Below are 13,372 nucleotides of genomic sequence, written 5' to 3'. Positions count from 1 at the left end.
CTTGGCAGATCTTGCTTTTCGGCTAGGGTCGGGGTCGTCACTTTTTTGGCAATGTAAGGAGTCACCTCTGTACTTCAAAACTTTACAGTTTTCCTTTCTGAGGAAGCCAGTATTTATTCTGTTTTCCATCCCTCCACCAATTTCTCCTTGTCTGGATGCAAGTTGTCCATTATAGGTGAGCAATAAGCCTCATTGTAAGTGAAATCCAGACACCTCTCAGGAATTCTATAGTCTACTAACTTCCTAAAAGCTAATGAGACAGACTACGTCCGTTTACACGTGTGAACAAATTGTGGAGTGGACTTAATACCTGTACCTCAGAAGAAGTCTTCTTGGGACGTCACCATTTTCATAGATCTTTACATAAAAAAAGAATAAAGCAATATAAAATAGGGGGCCCTGGGGATTTTATGGCATCCATTAACCTAACGCACAGATATTGTATTGTCCGGATTAACATCATCGCTTTCTCTGCATATCAATTCCTTCTTGACCAGAAGAATCTGCTTTTCAGGCCCTTCTCACCCAGAACATCTGCACCCTGAAGTTTTAACAAACTTCTGCAGCAGCACATTTACAAGGTCTGGAGACGGCAATAACCCCGTACCAGACAAATAGCTTCTGAGCTTTTTGTATGTTCTATTTTGGAATTAACATTAGATTGTTAATTGAACAAACAGTTGTCTTTAGGTGTATTTCAAGCCTTATGTTTTGCTAAAAAGCTTTGCCTAAAACAGCAGGCATATGCATGTCCAGTGGCATTTCTTGCATGTATGTCTTAGATATGTCCATATATTGACATGTAAAAGAATAAAACTCCATTTTTTCCTTCTGACGTGTCCGACCTATATTGAGTACAGCTTTGTGCTGCTTCTGTAATCAGCAGAATGTCACGTGCAGGCGAGTTACCAAACTTGACAATGCAGTATTTACTTTTCAACACATTCTGCAATGTGACCAACAAGAATAACATACTTTCTCCCATAATCTTAGTAAATATTTAATGCATGCTACTTTCTTGTTTGCTGGTAATTGATTAATGTTAGCTAAGTAAAGACTTTACTCCATATCTAGCTTGTAGCTAGAGTTGAAAATACATCTTGCGATATATATATATGTTATACGATTAAAGTTAGGTGCTACTGCGAGAACTATTTTAACCTCTTTGTGGTGGTTGAGTGAAACTGCCTTCTAGAATAGTTATGGATGAATGCAGATTGAGGAGTTTAATTTTAAGTAATCTAAGCCTTCTTCTGGATCAAATGTGGTTGAACTTGATGGACTTTTTCTCAGCCAACATTACTATTTAAACCAGTGGGTTATTTTATAAGCAGTGATCTGTGATGAATCGGAACCACCCCAACTCCAATAGTGTGCTTGAAATCCCAAAGTACCGGAGTTGGAGACGGATATCAGTACGTAGCTGCCAGAAACATTCTAGATTTTGTTTGACAGCGTGACAGCTCCCCTTCTCGTCATGCCAGGACTGGATTAACATTCCAGTTACTCCAGGGCACAAAGCCGTATGAATGGGAGTGGGGAGTGAGTGTTTTAGACATGTGCCTACTGTTATCTAAACGGATGAGCCCTCTTCTACTTTTGTACCAGTTTGTTATTGTGTGGGATTTTTTTCCATCACTGGCGCTATGTAAATAAATGTAATGTTGAGTGGCGCCGCTTGTTAGCTGCAGCTAATTCTCTTTCCACCAGACTGTATGCGCAGGACATGTGGGGGAGAATGGGGTGCCACCATTGATTTACTAATTGACTGGCAGGTCAGCAGCAAAAGTACAGAGCTGCATAGCACTACATGATGTCCCGCACTCTTTCACCAAGTCCCTACCATGGGAGAACCCTTCTGAACTCTATTCACGTTGAGTAGGGGGGCTTACTTAAACTAGTTCCAGGTTATGTTCCTCTCCTACTTCAGAAACAAGTCAGGCACTGTCTTTCACAGTCATAATCTCTGAGCATATCCATGTATTCTTTATCGTCATACAAAGCTAAAAGATTCCAAAAGATAAAAACTGTGTGGTTGCATTTGTTACCGTTCAATGACAAAGGAGGCACACAAGTTACACAGGGAATAGATTTCAAATGTTTGAAGGTATTTAGGGAGGAAAAGAACTGTATAGCTTTTAAAACATTCAGCTTACAATAAAATACATAAACATAACAAACACACTAAACATTATATGTGTAGCATTATAATACAAAGTAAACGGCATTGGTTTTCATGTCAAAGGCGTATACTATTAGAATTCTAACAAAAATATAGCTTCTGTACATTAATTCTACATGTACATTTTATGAAGTTGTTTCAATTGGTACAAAACATAGAAAACTCGTTGGCACATTATGTCGCTACCTGTTGAAAATATTGTAATTATTTTGTAGACACTGCGTTATACTTCATTTCCCGGCTAAAGCATGTTAACAGCAGTGGTTCTGAAGGAGAAAAGTCCATAGGTTGGTGGTGGCAGAGCAAAAAGTAATGTAAAAGCACTGAAACTCTTACAGGGTGCACCGGGTTTAAGCAACTAAAGAGAATTCCTTACCTTAACAGTTTTATGGTGTTTATGTCAAACAAACAAGACATTTTATACATTGTGCTAGCCGAACTACAAGTTAATGCATAGATAAGCCAGTTTATGTTACACTCGATCTGTTCCGTATGGTGACCTTATGATGATCTTCTAAAGTAGTTGGGGCCAGGAACTAGTAGCCATTTCTTGATCTTGCTCTATACATTCGCTTGCAGCTCGGCCAGTCATCTACATATTTTCTGATCGTGTTTAAACAATGCCAGGTTACCATTAGGTGACTTAATGTCAGACTGTGCTGTACAACCACTGCTGCATCATGTCAGCCACCACAGGGTTAAGCACCATTTACATTATCTCAAGCTGATTGGGGTTCCAGCTGAATGTGTGGCTAACTGATGTGACTTGCCTTCGGATTCATATTAGCTTGTCAGTGTGCTTCAAACCTCAAGAGACATCAGCACGTCACACAATTTGCTGCAGAACAGAGCAATTTACTAACAGAAGCTTGTGCTTCTAATTGACGGCCTAGATTAGAGGTGGCCGGCGTTAGACAAAACATTAATTGGGTCCTTTACTATATTAAGCACATAAATCTTAGCAAATCTTGTTATTTTTATTTTTTTGATGTGGACGCTGAAACAGACAATTTTAAGTAGCATTTTTTTGTTTCTATGACAACACCTAAAAGTACCTTTTTGGGTCATGTAACTATTAATCATTCCCTCAAAAGATTTGAATACCGCAAATATTACATAAAGAATTACTTCTGGCCATTCACCTTTTCTTTAAATGGTGTTCCCTATGCAGCATTTGGTTATAAAACTGTTAAATACAGCACAGTACGTATAACAGCAGTTTTTATAAAACACTACTGAATAAATTATTTTTTGTTTTTTTTGTATTTCTGCCAATAGATTTCTGAATAAATTCAGATGTACTCGGTGTTTGAATCAAAATGATCTATTGAAATCATTATGTACATATAGTTCCTCTATGGTACTGTATAAACCACCTTAAAATCTGCATTAAAAGTTTGCACTTAAAATCATGATCATGTGAGATGTACAAAAATATGCATTTGTGCTTTGGGAGCATTGCTATTTAAATACTCTTGAAACTATTTAAAAGATATCATTGGCTCTAGCCTATACATTGCACTTACAATGTTACCCTATACAAATAAAACAATGGCTTTTACAGCTTGTAACGTCTATGTAAATGCACTTAGCGATATATCATTTAATGTAACTCAACTTCCTTTAATATTTCTAATATTTCTTGCAGTTTAGTGTCTCAATGTGAAATCTAACAGTGACGGATCCCATTGCCCACCCTACTATATGGGCAACCTAACCAGCTGCCTGGTGCTAGGGCCACCACCACCATATTGTCAATGTTAACAAGCTAATGCATTCGCAGGAGGAGACCTGTCGTAGACATGACCTGCTTTGGGGTCTTGAAACCATAAGGTTGGTTCTGATGGAGCCAGTATCATATCTGGTGATCTTTCATCAGCTCTGTTTGGATCCAAAATGTTGGCTTAATTGAGTCTACAGATTGTGTCGAGGAAACAAGTGTTGTGTAAAGTAATTAAAGTCTGCGTAACAAATATTCCCTTAGGTTTCTACTCCTGTGTAAATGCTATGTACAGGGGCCCCCGATTCACTGTCTATGCCATTGGTGAAATGTCAGTTGCTTTATCTGATCACATGTCCCTTGAGAAATTGCTACATAGTTTCACTTGGATTTTTCATGCCATATTATACAACCCGCATGCATGAGGTTACCATGTTGCATATGATTAGAAGAAAATAAATGCAAGAGGCCAATGGCAGTGCCAGCTTCAGATGGCAACAAGGTTCACGTACAGGGGTCTCGGAGTCTTCTGTGCCATACGGCCACCTTGCATATCCTTACCTTTTAATAAATATCTAAAATAAATGTCACCATAGAAACCAAGGAAAAGACCATGACGTGGGTTTATCATAATATCACTAACATATATTTTTAGCTCATTTCTTAGTTTGTCTGAAACTAAATATACTGCATGTTTGTAAATATTTTTGCCAGGGCCCCTAGGCAATCTAGAGCCAGTGACTCAATTTGAAAGGAGCTGACTGTACTCGTATCATTTTTCTCATTATTTGTTTTATCTTCCGATTGCTACAAACAGAAGAATTAAAACAGCGTATAAACTGCGCAACCGATGGCAAACCTTATTTAAGCCCGGGGTATAGCTGTAAGAGCAGCAACAGATCTCCAGCCCAGATCTCTGTGCCTTGCTCCGCTTTGCCGCTGCTCATTGTAAGTACCAGGGCATGATGTCATACTGCCTCGCTTTGCACAGTGCCAATGATTTCTGCCTGTGTGAAAGATATGTTCCAAATAGTGAGTGAATCTGTGAAAATATCTCTTTTAAATAAAATAAAAAAAAAACATGTTCAATATATTTATAATTTCAAAAATAGGCTCAAATATTATATCAGGGGTTCTCTGTATTTGCAAAGCCTCTCTTATTCTCACTGTACAATGTAGATCATGTACTGTATTTAGTGTATAATGCAGTATATGTGTCTCCATGAAATGCTTTGAGCTGGTTATGCATAATGCTAGGCACAGAATGGTAATATGAGGGATATGGGCTCTATGTTTATTAGGCATATTTGACATTAAAATTGGAATATAATGTGACATATATAACCCCTATATTAATAAATTATGATTGCTTAACCCTAACAATAACATGGCAACTTGCGACCATCAGGATTAGACTGGTAAAATCGCAATATTTTGTTACATGACATATTGTTGCCTTTACTGCCGACTTTAGTGGCTTTATTGGATTAGACAACATGATTTTAAATATATCTATAATTGTATATTTGGTGTATTTCTAAAAAGATAATGAATCTGTAGAACACATAAATGATGTAACGGTTAGCCCTTTAAATTAGGGTTAGGAGACCTACAGCCCTCCAGAAGTTGGCTCAGTGTGATGGCATTTATAGTGCAACAACAGCGGGGGGGACAACCCTGCTTGAATAGTCCATAAATTAGGGTGGTCGAATATAACCACCCCATGAAAATCTACAGTTTCTGTGTATTTTGTAGAATGTCTTTGCGGTCATTAATGTATACCTAATTATTTCAGTTTTAAATATGGCCTTGTTTCACTTTAAAATATCAACAGAATAAAGGCCCCCCCACAAGTCTTACCGTATAGCCTGTAACAATCATACATGCAGCAAATATGTGCCAAAAAAAGCTCACTCCTCCACATTTTTAGTCCGTGAAATAAGAGTGAAGCCGGGCAAAGAAAAATTAAGACATGATAACTTGGATTGGTTTCCAGTGAGAGATACTTCTCCGGGTTCCGAGTTTACGGAAAGCATGAAGATCATCAATGAAACCCTTTCATGCAGACGTTGCCCCATCTTGGTCGTTCCATGAAATTACAACGGTATCTCTACCGTGTGCACCTCTCAACAAGGGGTGCTTTATGCATGCAAATGAAACGGATCCTTTTTTAATATAAAATAACTACAGGGAGTTTCTATTGTAAAAAAAACCCTCCCCCCGGAGCCCAACATTTTTTCAGAAAATATGTTCAGCTCCATTGCCCATTGTTTTCAGCTGTCACGATTGCAAAACAATGATGATTTAACCCCTGGAAATGCAGATGACTGTGCAAAGCACGGCTCTGTTATCTAAATGGTTACAAGACAATAGCCCTGAATAGTTTAAGTACCCTTTGAGTGCTGGTGGAGTGCGCTTCCAACACTAAATATGTCCAATTCCAAATACATTAGGTTTAAAAACTGTTCTTAGCAAACACAAAAATTGGCTGTAGTAAGTTGATTGGTAAATAATCTACTATATGTTAGTTTTGCCAGCAAGTGGTAATAAGTGATCCTCATGTTTAAACGTACTGAATGTTAATTCTCCTTGTTCTGTAGACTCCTTTAGTAAATAATTCACAGTGCAGGTAGGTCGAGAGGTCACTGTTTGACTTTCCTTTGTTTGCTTCATTCCGGCGAACACCTTAGACTTTTGCACTTCATTTCGTCCAATGATTTCCAATACTTGAAGTTCTCTGTTAGGTGTTGTATGAGGTTTGGCAAATGTGCAAAAGCTAGATGGAAAGAAAAAAAAACAAACAGTAGTTTTTAAAATAATCTTTATCGTCTTTTCTTGAGCAACGACAACCCGTAGTACTTCAGAAGAAAAATATTGACCATAGAGTTCCTCAATAATATTTACTTTTAACCAGTTTTTGCACTTTTATCTTTTATCCTTGGTCATGACTCTGTGTTTTCTCAAATTACCTTCTGATACCCAAATAGCCCCCAGATGGCATATTATGTGATATCACGGATTACAGCTACTGTTGGTGGAGGGCAGATCATTCTGGTAGAACCAAGTGCAGAACACAACACATAGGTCAAGGGTAAAAACAAGGTGTGTATGTGGCCCTACAGGATGGCAGACGGACAGCCCGAAACAGATTCAAAGGGAGCTAGGAATTGCTCATTGATTGCTTCATGCTCTTAGTGAGCTATGTGCAAAGTGAAAATCTTACACCAACACTCCTCGGAGATGATTTAGAACCATAATCCTGGTACATGAATCCCCGGTAGGGTGACCAGATCGGCCGTTTTTCAAGTACACGCATACCTTTACCATGATTGCTGACCAGTCCACATATTGGCCCCGCACTTTGTGGGAAAATTGAATGTGGCCGCCCATATTCGCCATCGAAAAGCAAAAATCTGTCACTATGCTACCACTTGACTTAATCGAAGGGATATATTTCAGTTTTTTTCAAAAGACAAGTCCCATGATGTTTTACAACACTATAAGCTGCCTTTAACCATTTTGTATATTTTAAAGCGATTAAAATTGCATTTTTTTGACATAGCAACAAAGTGCTCTTAGAACTTAAAGGACTAGCAAACCTTAGAAATGACTAGCAAAGCTCTGCTATAAAGCAAACAGCTCAAGGTGTTATGAAGCTGAGAATCACAGAGTAAGCTACCATAATAAGCTAAGGTCATCTGATAAAATAATAGAAAATCAAATACACATCTACTTTTAAAATACTACTAGACTCCGATAAACACTTTTACTTTTCATGGGACATTAAACTCTAAATACTGGCATGTGGCAAAATTACGAGAAGAAATCTAATGACTTACCATCCCATGCATCAAACATATCTGTGATAAAATAGTCTATAAATGATATTTGGGATTTTGGTATGCTACATGTGTGTCGGTCAAACACAGGCATCACAACTGGCAGACCTTGTTTCTTTTCCTCGTCAGTCTGCAAGACAAAGGAAAATCCAATACAGTGGAATGGAAATGCATGAGAAACAAGTGAGAAATGGATGGCAGAATTATGACTGATTTACAGATATTCACCCCTTCTATTGGCACAGACCTCATTGGATTGATTAGGGGGCACAACATATGCTGTCATCCTAGTGCCTCTACATTAGGGAAAATGGTCAGACTAGATGGGCCTAATGGCTCTTATCCACCATCAAATTCTACGTTTCTATGACTACTGAACCCCCTACTCTATGCAGCCCCCTTTGGTGACCTTATGTTGTATTTCAAAGATGTCTTATCGGCTGTGTTTATGGGGCACTTGGCTGGGTCCGCTTCCCCAGAGCATGTGATGACAGCCCTTCCTTGGTGGTATTTTTTACAAATACACAAAACGACAGTGAGGTACCTGAGCAAAATACTCCTCCGAGATCCTCCCAGCCCATTCAATGCACAGATCCAAAGGGCGACATGGATTGGCCACGTCAGCACACTTAATCAGCATACGTCTGATGAGAATGCGGTTTTCGGGGGAATTTCGTATACTGGTGGGAAATTCACAGTCGCTGCCTTCACTCTGTAATATATTCAGTAAAAAAAGCACCATAAATGTATAAAGTGATTCCTCACCTAACAACGATTCGATAATTAAATAACCAACACCTCGTTTTCTTACAATGGAGTTGCTGTCTTCTCCTGCAATGGGTTTGTTGATGCTGTTCACAAATTTGTTCACATGCTCGAAGTGCTTGGTCATTTCTGTTGCTAGAACCATGTCAATAATGGCTTGGCGAAGGGCTCGATACTGAGTCCTAATGAAGAAAACACACATGATTACTGTGAAGCACCATGGTTTAGCACAATCAGTAAAAATGATCACATACACATTTCCAATGGTAAGTGGAAGGTACACATTGCACCCTTATAGGAGGGTCAAAATGAGAACTGTTTTGGGAAAGACGTAAAGTAGGGGAATGGGTAACTGCCCCTGCTATGCTCTCACAGACATACTTTGGGCTTTCCACCATATATGTCTGTTTTAAGTAACAAGGGTATTCTCAAAAATGCCCTAAAAATGTACACGGCTGGGAGAAGGATAAAAGCTCCTGCAATAAGGCGTACAGAAATCACTTAATACATTTATACCATAATAAAATAAAAATAATTTGTGTTCAAAGCAGACATCTGGCACTATAAAGTATTTAATGTACAGTATATTTTGCCCAACATCACTATATTCCTTTATGCAGCTGTAACTGTAAATGTATATCAGTGAATTATTATCTGACGTACCGGTCCATATTCTTAAAGATGTTGCATTTGTTGTCTTTTGCTGTCAGCTGAAAGGCCAGCGCAGCATGGTGACTTTCCAAGACGGCCGTGTCATTGTACAGTACAGCCAATTCACTGCCAGCATTGCAAAGGAATGAGTTCGTTCGACCAGGATGATCTATGTCATGGACGGTGGCAGCTATAAGCGATGCTACCTTATCCAGCTGGTCAAGACTTCCCTAGGAAGAGCACATTATTCAGATGATTTAACCCTCTTAAAACTCCCAACAAGAAAATGACTCTACCAATCGATCAACAAAGCTTAGAACCAAGTCAGTTTAAGTATGTCAGAGAAAGCATGGAGAGGAGAACCATTCAGCCGTCTATTCTGTCCATTTTTCCTGACTCCGTAATCAGTCCTTGGTCTTGTCTTAACTTCAGGATAGCTTTATGCCGATCCTATGCATTAGGATTCCCTCACATCAAACCCTATATTCAATTATTTAAACTAGCTATAGCTGGAGCTGCTTGTTTGGCAGTCAATGTAATTGTTGGGTATTTAGCTCAAAAGTTGACTTTGAAGAAATTAAGAGCTGCGTCTCAGAGCGGGAGGGAGGGCCAGCATTATCTAATCACTTTACTGTCCTAAAGTTTCCTATTCTCCAGACCCTATCCTTACTAAGGATGTATGAACCAATCAACACCACTGAAGAGATAACTTAATAGAGAGAATAATCAGACAAATACTTAGAAAAGGAAGTTAAGATGACTACTCCCAAGGTATACACATGTGATGGGTTTTAAATACATATAGATAACTTAATATAATATAGATTACTTATATAGGTACACGCCATTCCATAGGTTAAGTTAGTATAGAGACCTATAAAATTTAATATTTTGGGAAAAAAGGACATAGCACTGAGATAGACATTCTCTTTAACATACACTGCTTTGTTTCTATAACTGAGTAATGTTATATTGATCTGGTTTAGCCAATATGCTGCTCATCTACCAGTTTGAGAATGGAAGAGGGTTTTCGTACTGGTACTGTAATGATGTCCTGGGTGCCTCTGGTTAATCCGTTCAATGCAAACATATGTCATCGCATACTATTAACAGTATAAGCATTGATCATTTTGGAAACTTTCGACTAATGTGACAAATCATACACTCAAATGTCCTTTTGCATGACAAACGAATAAAATACCTTAACACTCTCCTTTTGAAGAAAAAACGCGGTGGCGTGCAGGACGTCAGCTGCGTGGGTCGAGTTGTGGTAAGAGTTGGTTGAGTGATAGTTCACTTCAATTACTTGCAGCCATGAGCGCAGAGTGCTTTCCGAGCAATTCAAAAATTCACACACGCCAAAACAGGTGAAGATTTTCAATCCAAGATGGACTAACGGCCTGCAAAAAAAAAAAAAACAAAAAAAAAAATGGATTTTTCTTCTACATTCAGAAATATATTCATTGTCAATTTTTATCACTGCTCTTTAATTGTGAAGCATTGATTTATCGAGCTAAAAGCTGGCAATTTTGTCTTTCAATGTATCTGTTAACTTCTCCCTTCAGTACAACTATCTCTTTGCATGCTCTAAGTTATTTAAAAGGAATTGTTGCCGTCAGAGCTTTTAGCATAAGTACATTCATTAATGGAAACTAACTATAACTTGTGTGTTTTGTGTAATTCTTCTGGAGATGTTTCATTTAAAATATCAGTTCATGCACGCTGATAGCAGCCCATGGCAAAGCCAGCACTAATCCATTTTTCTGTTCTGAAATGATCTCCTCTTCTTAGCCCCCTTCCTCCCCAAAAGGCTGGCAAAAAGAGACAGTAACTTAACAGAAGTGGTAGAAGAGCTTCATGGGGAGGAAAAGTTCCGGTCATAGCATAACAGATAGTTAAGGTGGTTGCCATTGTTGTGTTTGGATAAATATTAACAAAAGGCCCTTTTCTATTCCAGCATGACTGTGCCCCAGTGCACAAGCAAGGTCCATAAAGACATGATGGATGAGTTTTGTATGGAAGAACTTGATTGACCTGCACAGAGCTCTGACCTCAACCCCACCTATCAGTGTGATGGTCAAATGTCCCAATAGCTTTGTCCATATATTGTATGGGTCATAAGTCTGTTTATTTATGATGTGTTCTAAGAATCACATTCCCTTATAGCAAAGAGAAATGAATCACAAGTAATATGGGTCAACATGGGATTAGGTATATAAGGGAATAAATACTGTTGGAAAGTACACGTGGTTTTCTGTATTATTTTTTTAAAATTTGGTTTCATAATCATGTCAAATATATGGAAATAAATGGTAAAACAGAAGAGCAAACTACCGTATTTATCGGCACATATAACACGCAACCACCGCCAGGACCGTAAGGCTTCAAATCATGCAGCTCTAGGATTTATCGGCATATAACACGGTACAAAAAATCCGGTCCTTCTAGATATTTGTGTTATTAAATATCTATTGTAAGTGAATAATTAGCAAAATTGTGTGTTGTACATGCAGAACAAAATATTCCAGGTAATATTTCTTATTATTTTATTATACTATTTCTTAATTAATCTATGAAAAGAAACAGAAGGCTCAATTCTTGCAATAATCCTGCATGCTTTTTTATTTCATCTCATGATGACTGGAATTGAATCTAGGAATGAACTTGTTTGGGGTATTAATACAATTCTCCACTATATTAAAAAGAAAAGTTAACTGTAAATTAATTTTTTAGAATTGTATTTACTATTTTAAATATCTGGTTAAATATGTGGTTGCATCCTAGTCTAGGTCACAGAGGTAGGACATCCTTTAGGTCAGGGCTCGACAAATCCCAGGCGCCAGGTCGCCATGGCGACAGAGAATTTTGTCCTGGCGCCTAAGTTTTGTCAGCCTCTTACATCCAGAAAAAATTGTGGATGTAAGAGGCTGAGCTACCACACGGGGGCGCAGCTGCTGCTGTCTGCCCAGGAGTCTGGGCAGACAGTACAGCCACTCAGAGCCCGCCCCCGAGCCTGAGATCACTCCCACGGAGTGATTCTGTAGGCTGAAAACGCGGTTGCTGCAAAACCAGCAATCGTGTTTTCAGCTGCCACAGGCAGCTTCAGGGAAGGGGGTTGTGTGTTGATTGGGTCCCCACACAAGTGTGGGGACCTGACCCAACACCCCCCAGCTGCCTGATCGCTCCATGAGAGCGACAGTGCAGCGTTAACCCCTTCAATGCCGCGATCGCGGCATTTAGGGGTTAATTCCCGCTTTGCACGGGGCTCTGCTGCTGGTGGTCTGCCTGGAAGCCCAGGCAGACCAGCAACAGCAAAAACGAGCCCCCACAAGCCCTTTGATGATTCCTGTAGGCATGGAAGCCTACAGCAGTCATCAAAGACTCCCCTCCCTGCAGCGGCTGGTCTACAGACCAGCAATTGAGTCCCAGCTGCCAGAGGCAGCTTCAGGGACAGGGGAGATGGTTCTTTGGTCTCCACATGAGTGTAGAGACCAGCCCCAACACCCCCCTGCTGCCTGATCGCTCCATGAGAGTGACAGTGCAGCATTAACCCCTTCAATGCCACAATTGTGTATGACACATTCGTGGCATTGCAGGGGTTAACATTTGTCCCCACAAGCTTGTGGGGACTAAATATCAGTTAATGCTGTGCTCCAATGGAACATCAGCATCGAAAGAGTTAAAAAAAACCCAAAAATAAATAAATAAAAAAACAGCACTGACCTGAAAGTCCAGGGTGCTTCCAGGTCAAATGCTGTGAGTTTAGTAAGTGGGCTGATGATGATCAGATCACTCCTGACCAACTGTTAGTTTAAAAAAATCCTGGCTCCTAACTTTTTTACCTGGCGCCTAGATTCACTACAAATTTGTCAAGCCTTGCTTTAGGTTCTGAAACAAATTATTATTTAAGACATCTCTAAAATCTACTGCATAAACTAATTTATAGCAAACACGGGAGATAAACGTACCTTTTGTTTGTAACAGTTTCCAAATCAAATATGTTAAAATCCCAAGAGTCTTCGTTTTCCAGTACTTGTGCTATACGAGGTGGCACATCATTAATGGTTACTGGCACGGGAAGATGGCTATGGCTGTGATAGATGTCTAGAATATGAAAAAATAAAGTTTACTTTACCGGAGAAGCTCATTTACACCAGAAAAGTTAATCCATATGAAGCAAATAGCTACTGCTACGTCACTGCATATGCTCGATGT

At 39.2% G+C, this 13,372-nt stretch overlaps 1 protein-coding gene across 1 annotated transcript in view; it reads right to left on the bottom strand.

The window, feature by feature from the left end:
• Positions 1–6,142: 6,142 nt before the first annotated feature.
• PDE8B (phosphodiesterase 8B) overlaps positions 6,143–13,372 on the bottom strand; it is a 40,803-nt gene continuing 33,573 nt past the window's right edge. The window contains exons 16-22 of the mRNA XM_053447973.1: positions 13,126–13,261; positions 10,359–10,557; positions 9,170–9,387; positions 8,553–8,688; positions 8,286–8,453; positions 7,742–7,871; positions 6,143–6,678 (exon numbers count right to left, since the gene is read on the bottom strand). Coding sequence (XP_053303948.1) covers positions 6,572–6,678; positions 7,742–7,871; positions 8,286–8,453; positions 8,553–8,688; positions 9,170–9,387; positions 10,359–10,557; positions 13,126–13,261 — 1,094 coding nt within the window. The 3' untranslated portion in view covers positions 6,143–6,571. The remainder of the gene's footprint in view (positions 6,679–7,741; positions 7,872–8,285; positions 8,454–8,552; positions 8,689–9,169; positions 9,388–10,358; positions 10,558–13,125; positions 13,262–13,372) is intronic.

Source organism: Spea bombifrons, chromosome 1 (assembly GCF_027358695.1).
Source record: "Spea bombifrons isolate aSpeBom1 chromosome 1, aSpeBom1.2.pri, whole genome shotgun sequence".
Classification (NCBI taxonomy): domain Eukaryota; kingdom Metazoa; phylum Chordata; class Amphibia; order Anura; family Pelobatidae; genus Spea; species Spea bombifrons.
Note: the sequence above shows the minus strand (reverse complement) of the source record. Positions and strands in the feature narration are given on the sequence as shown.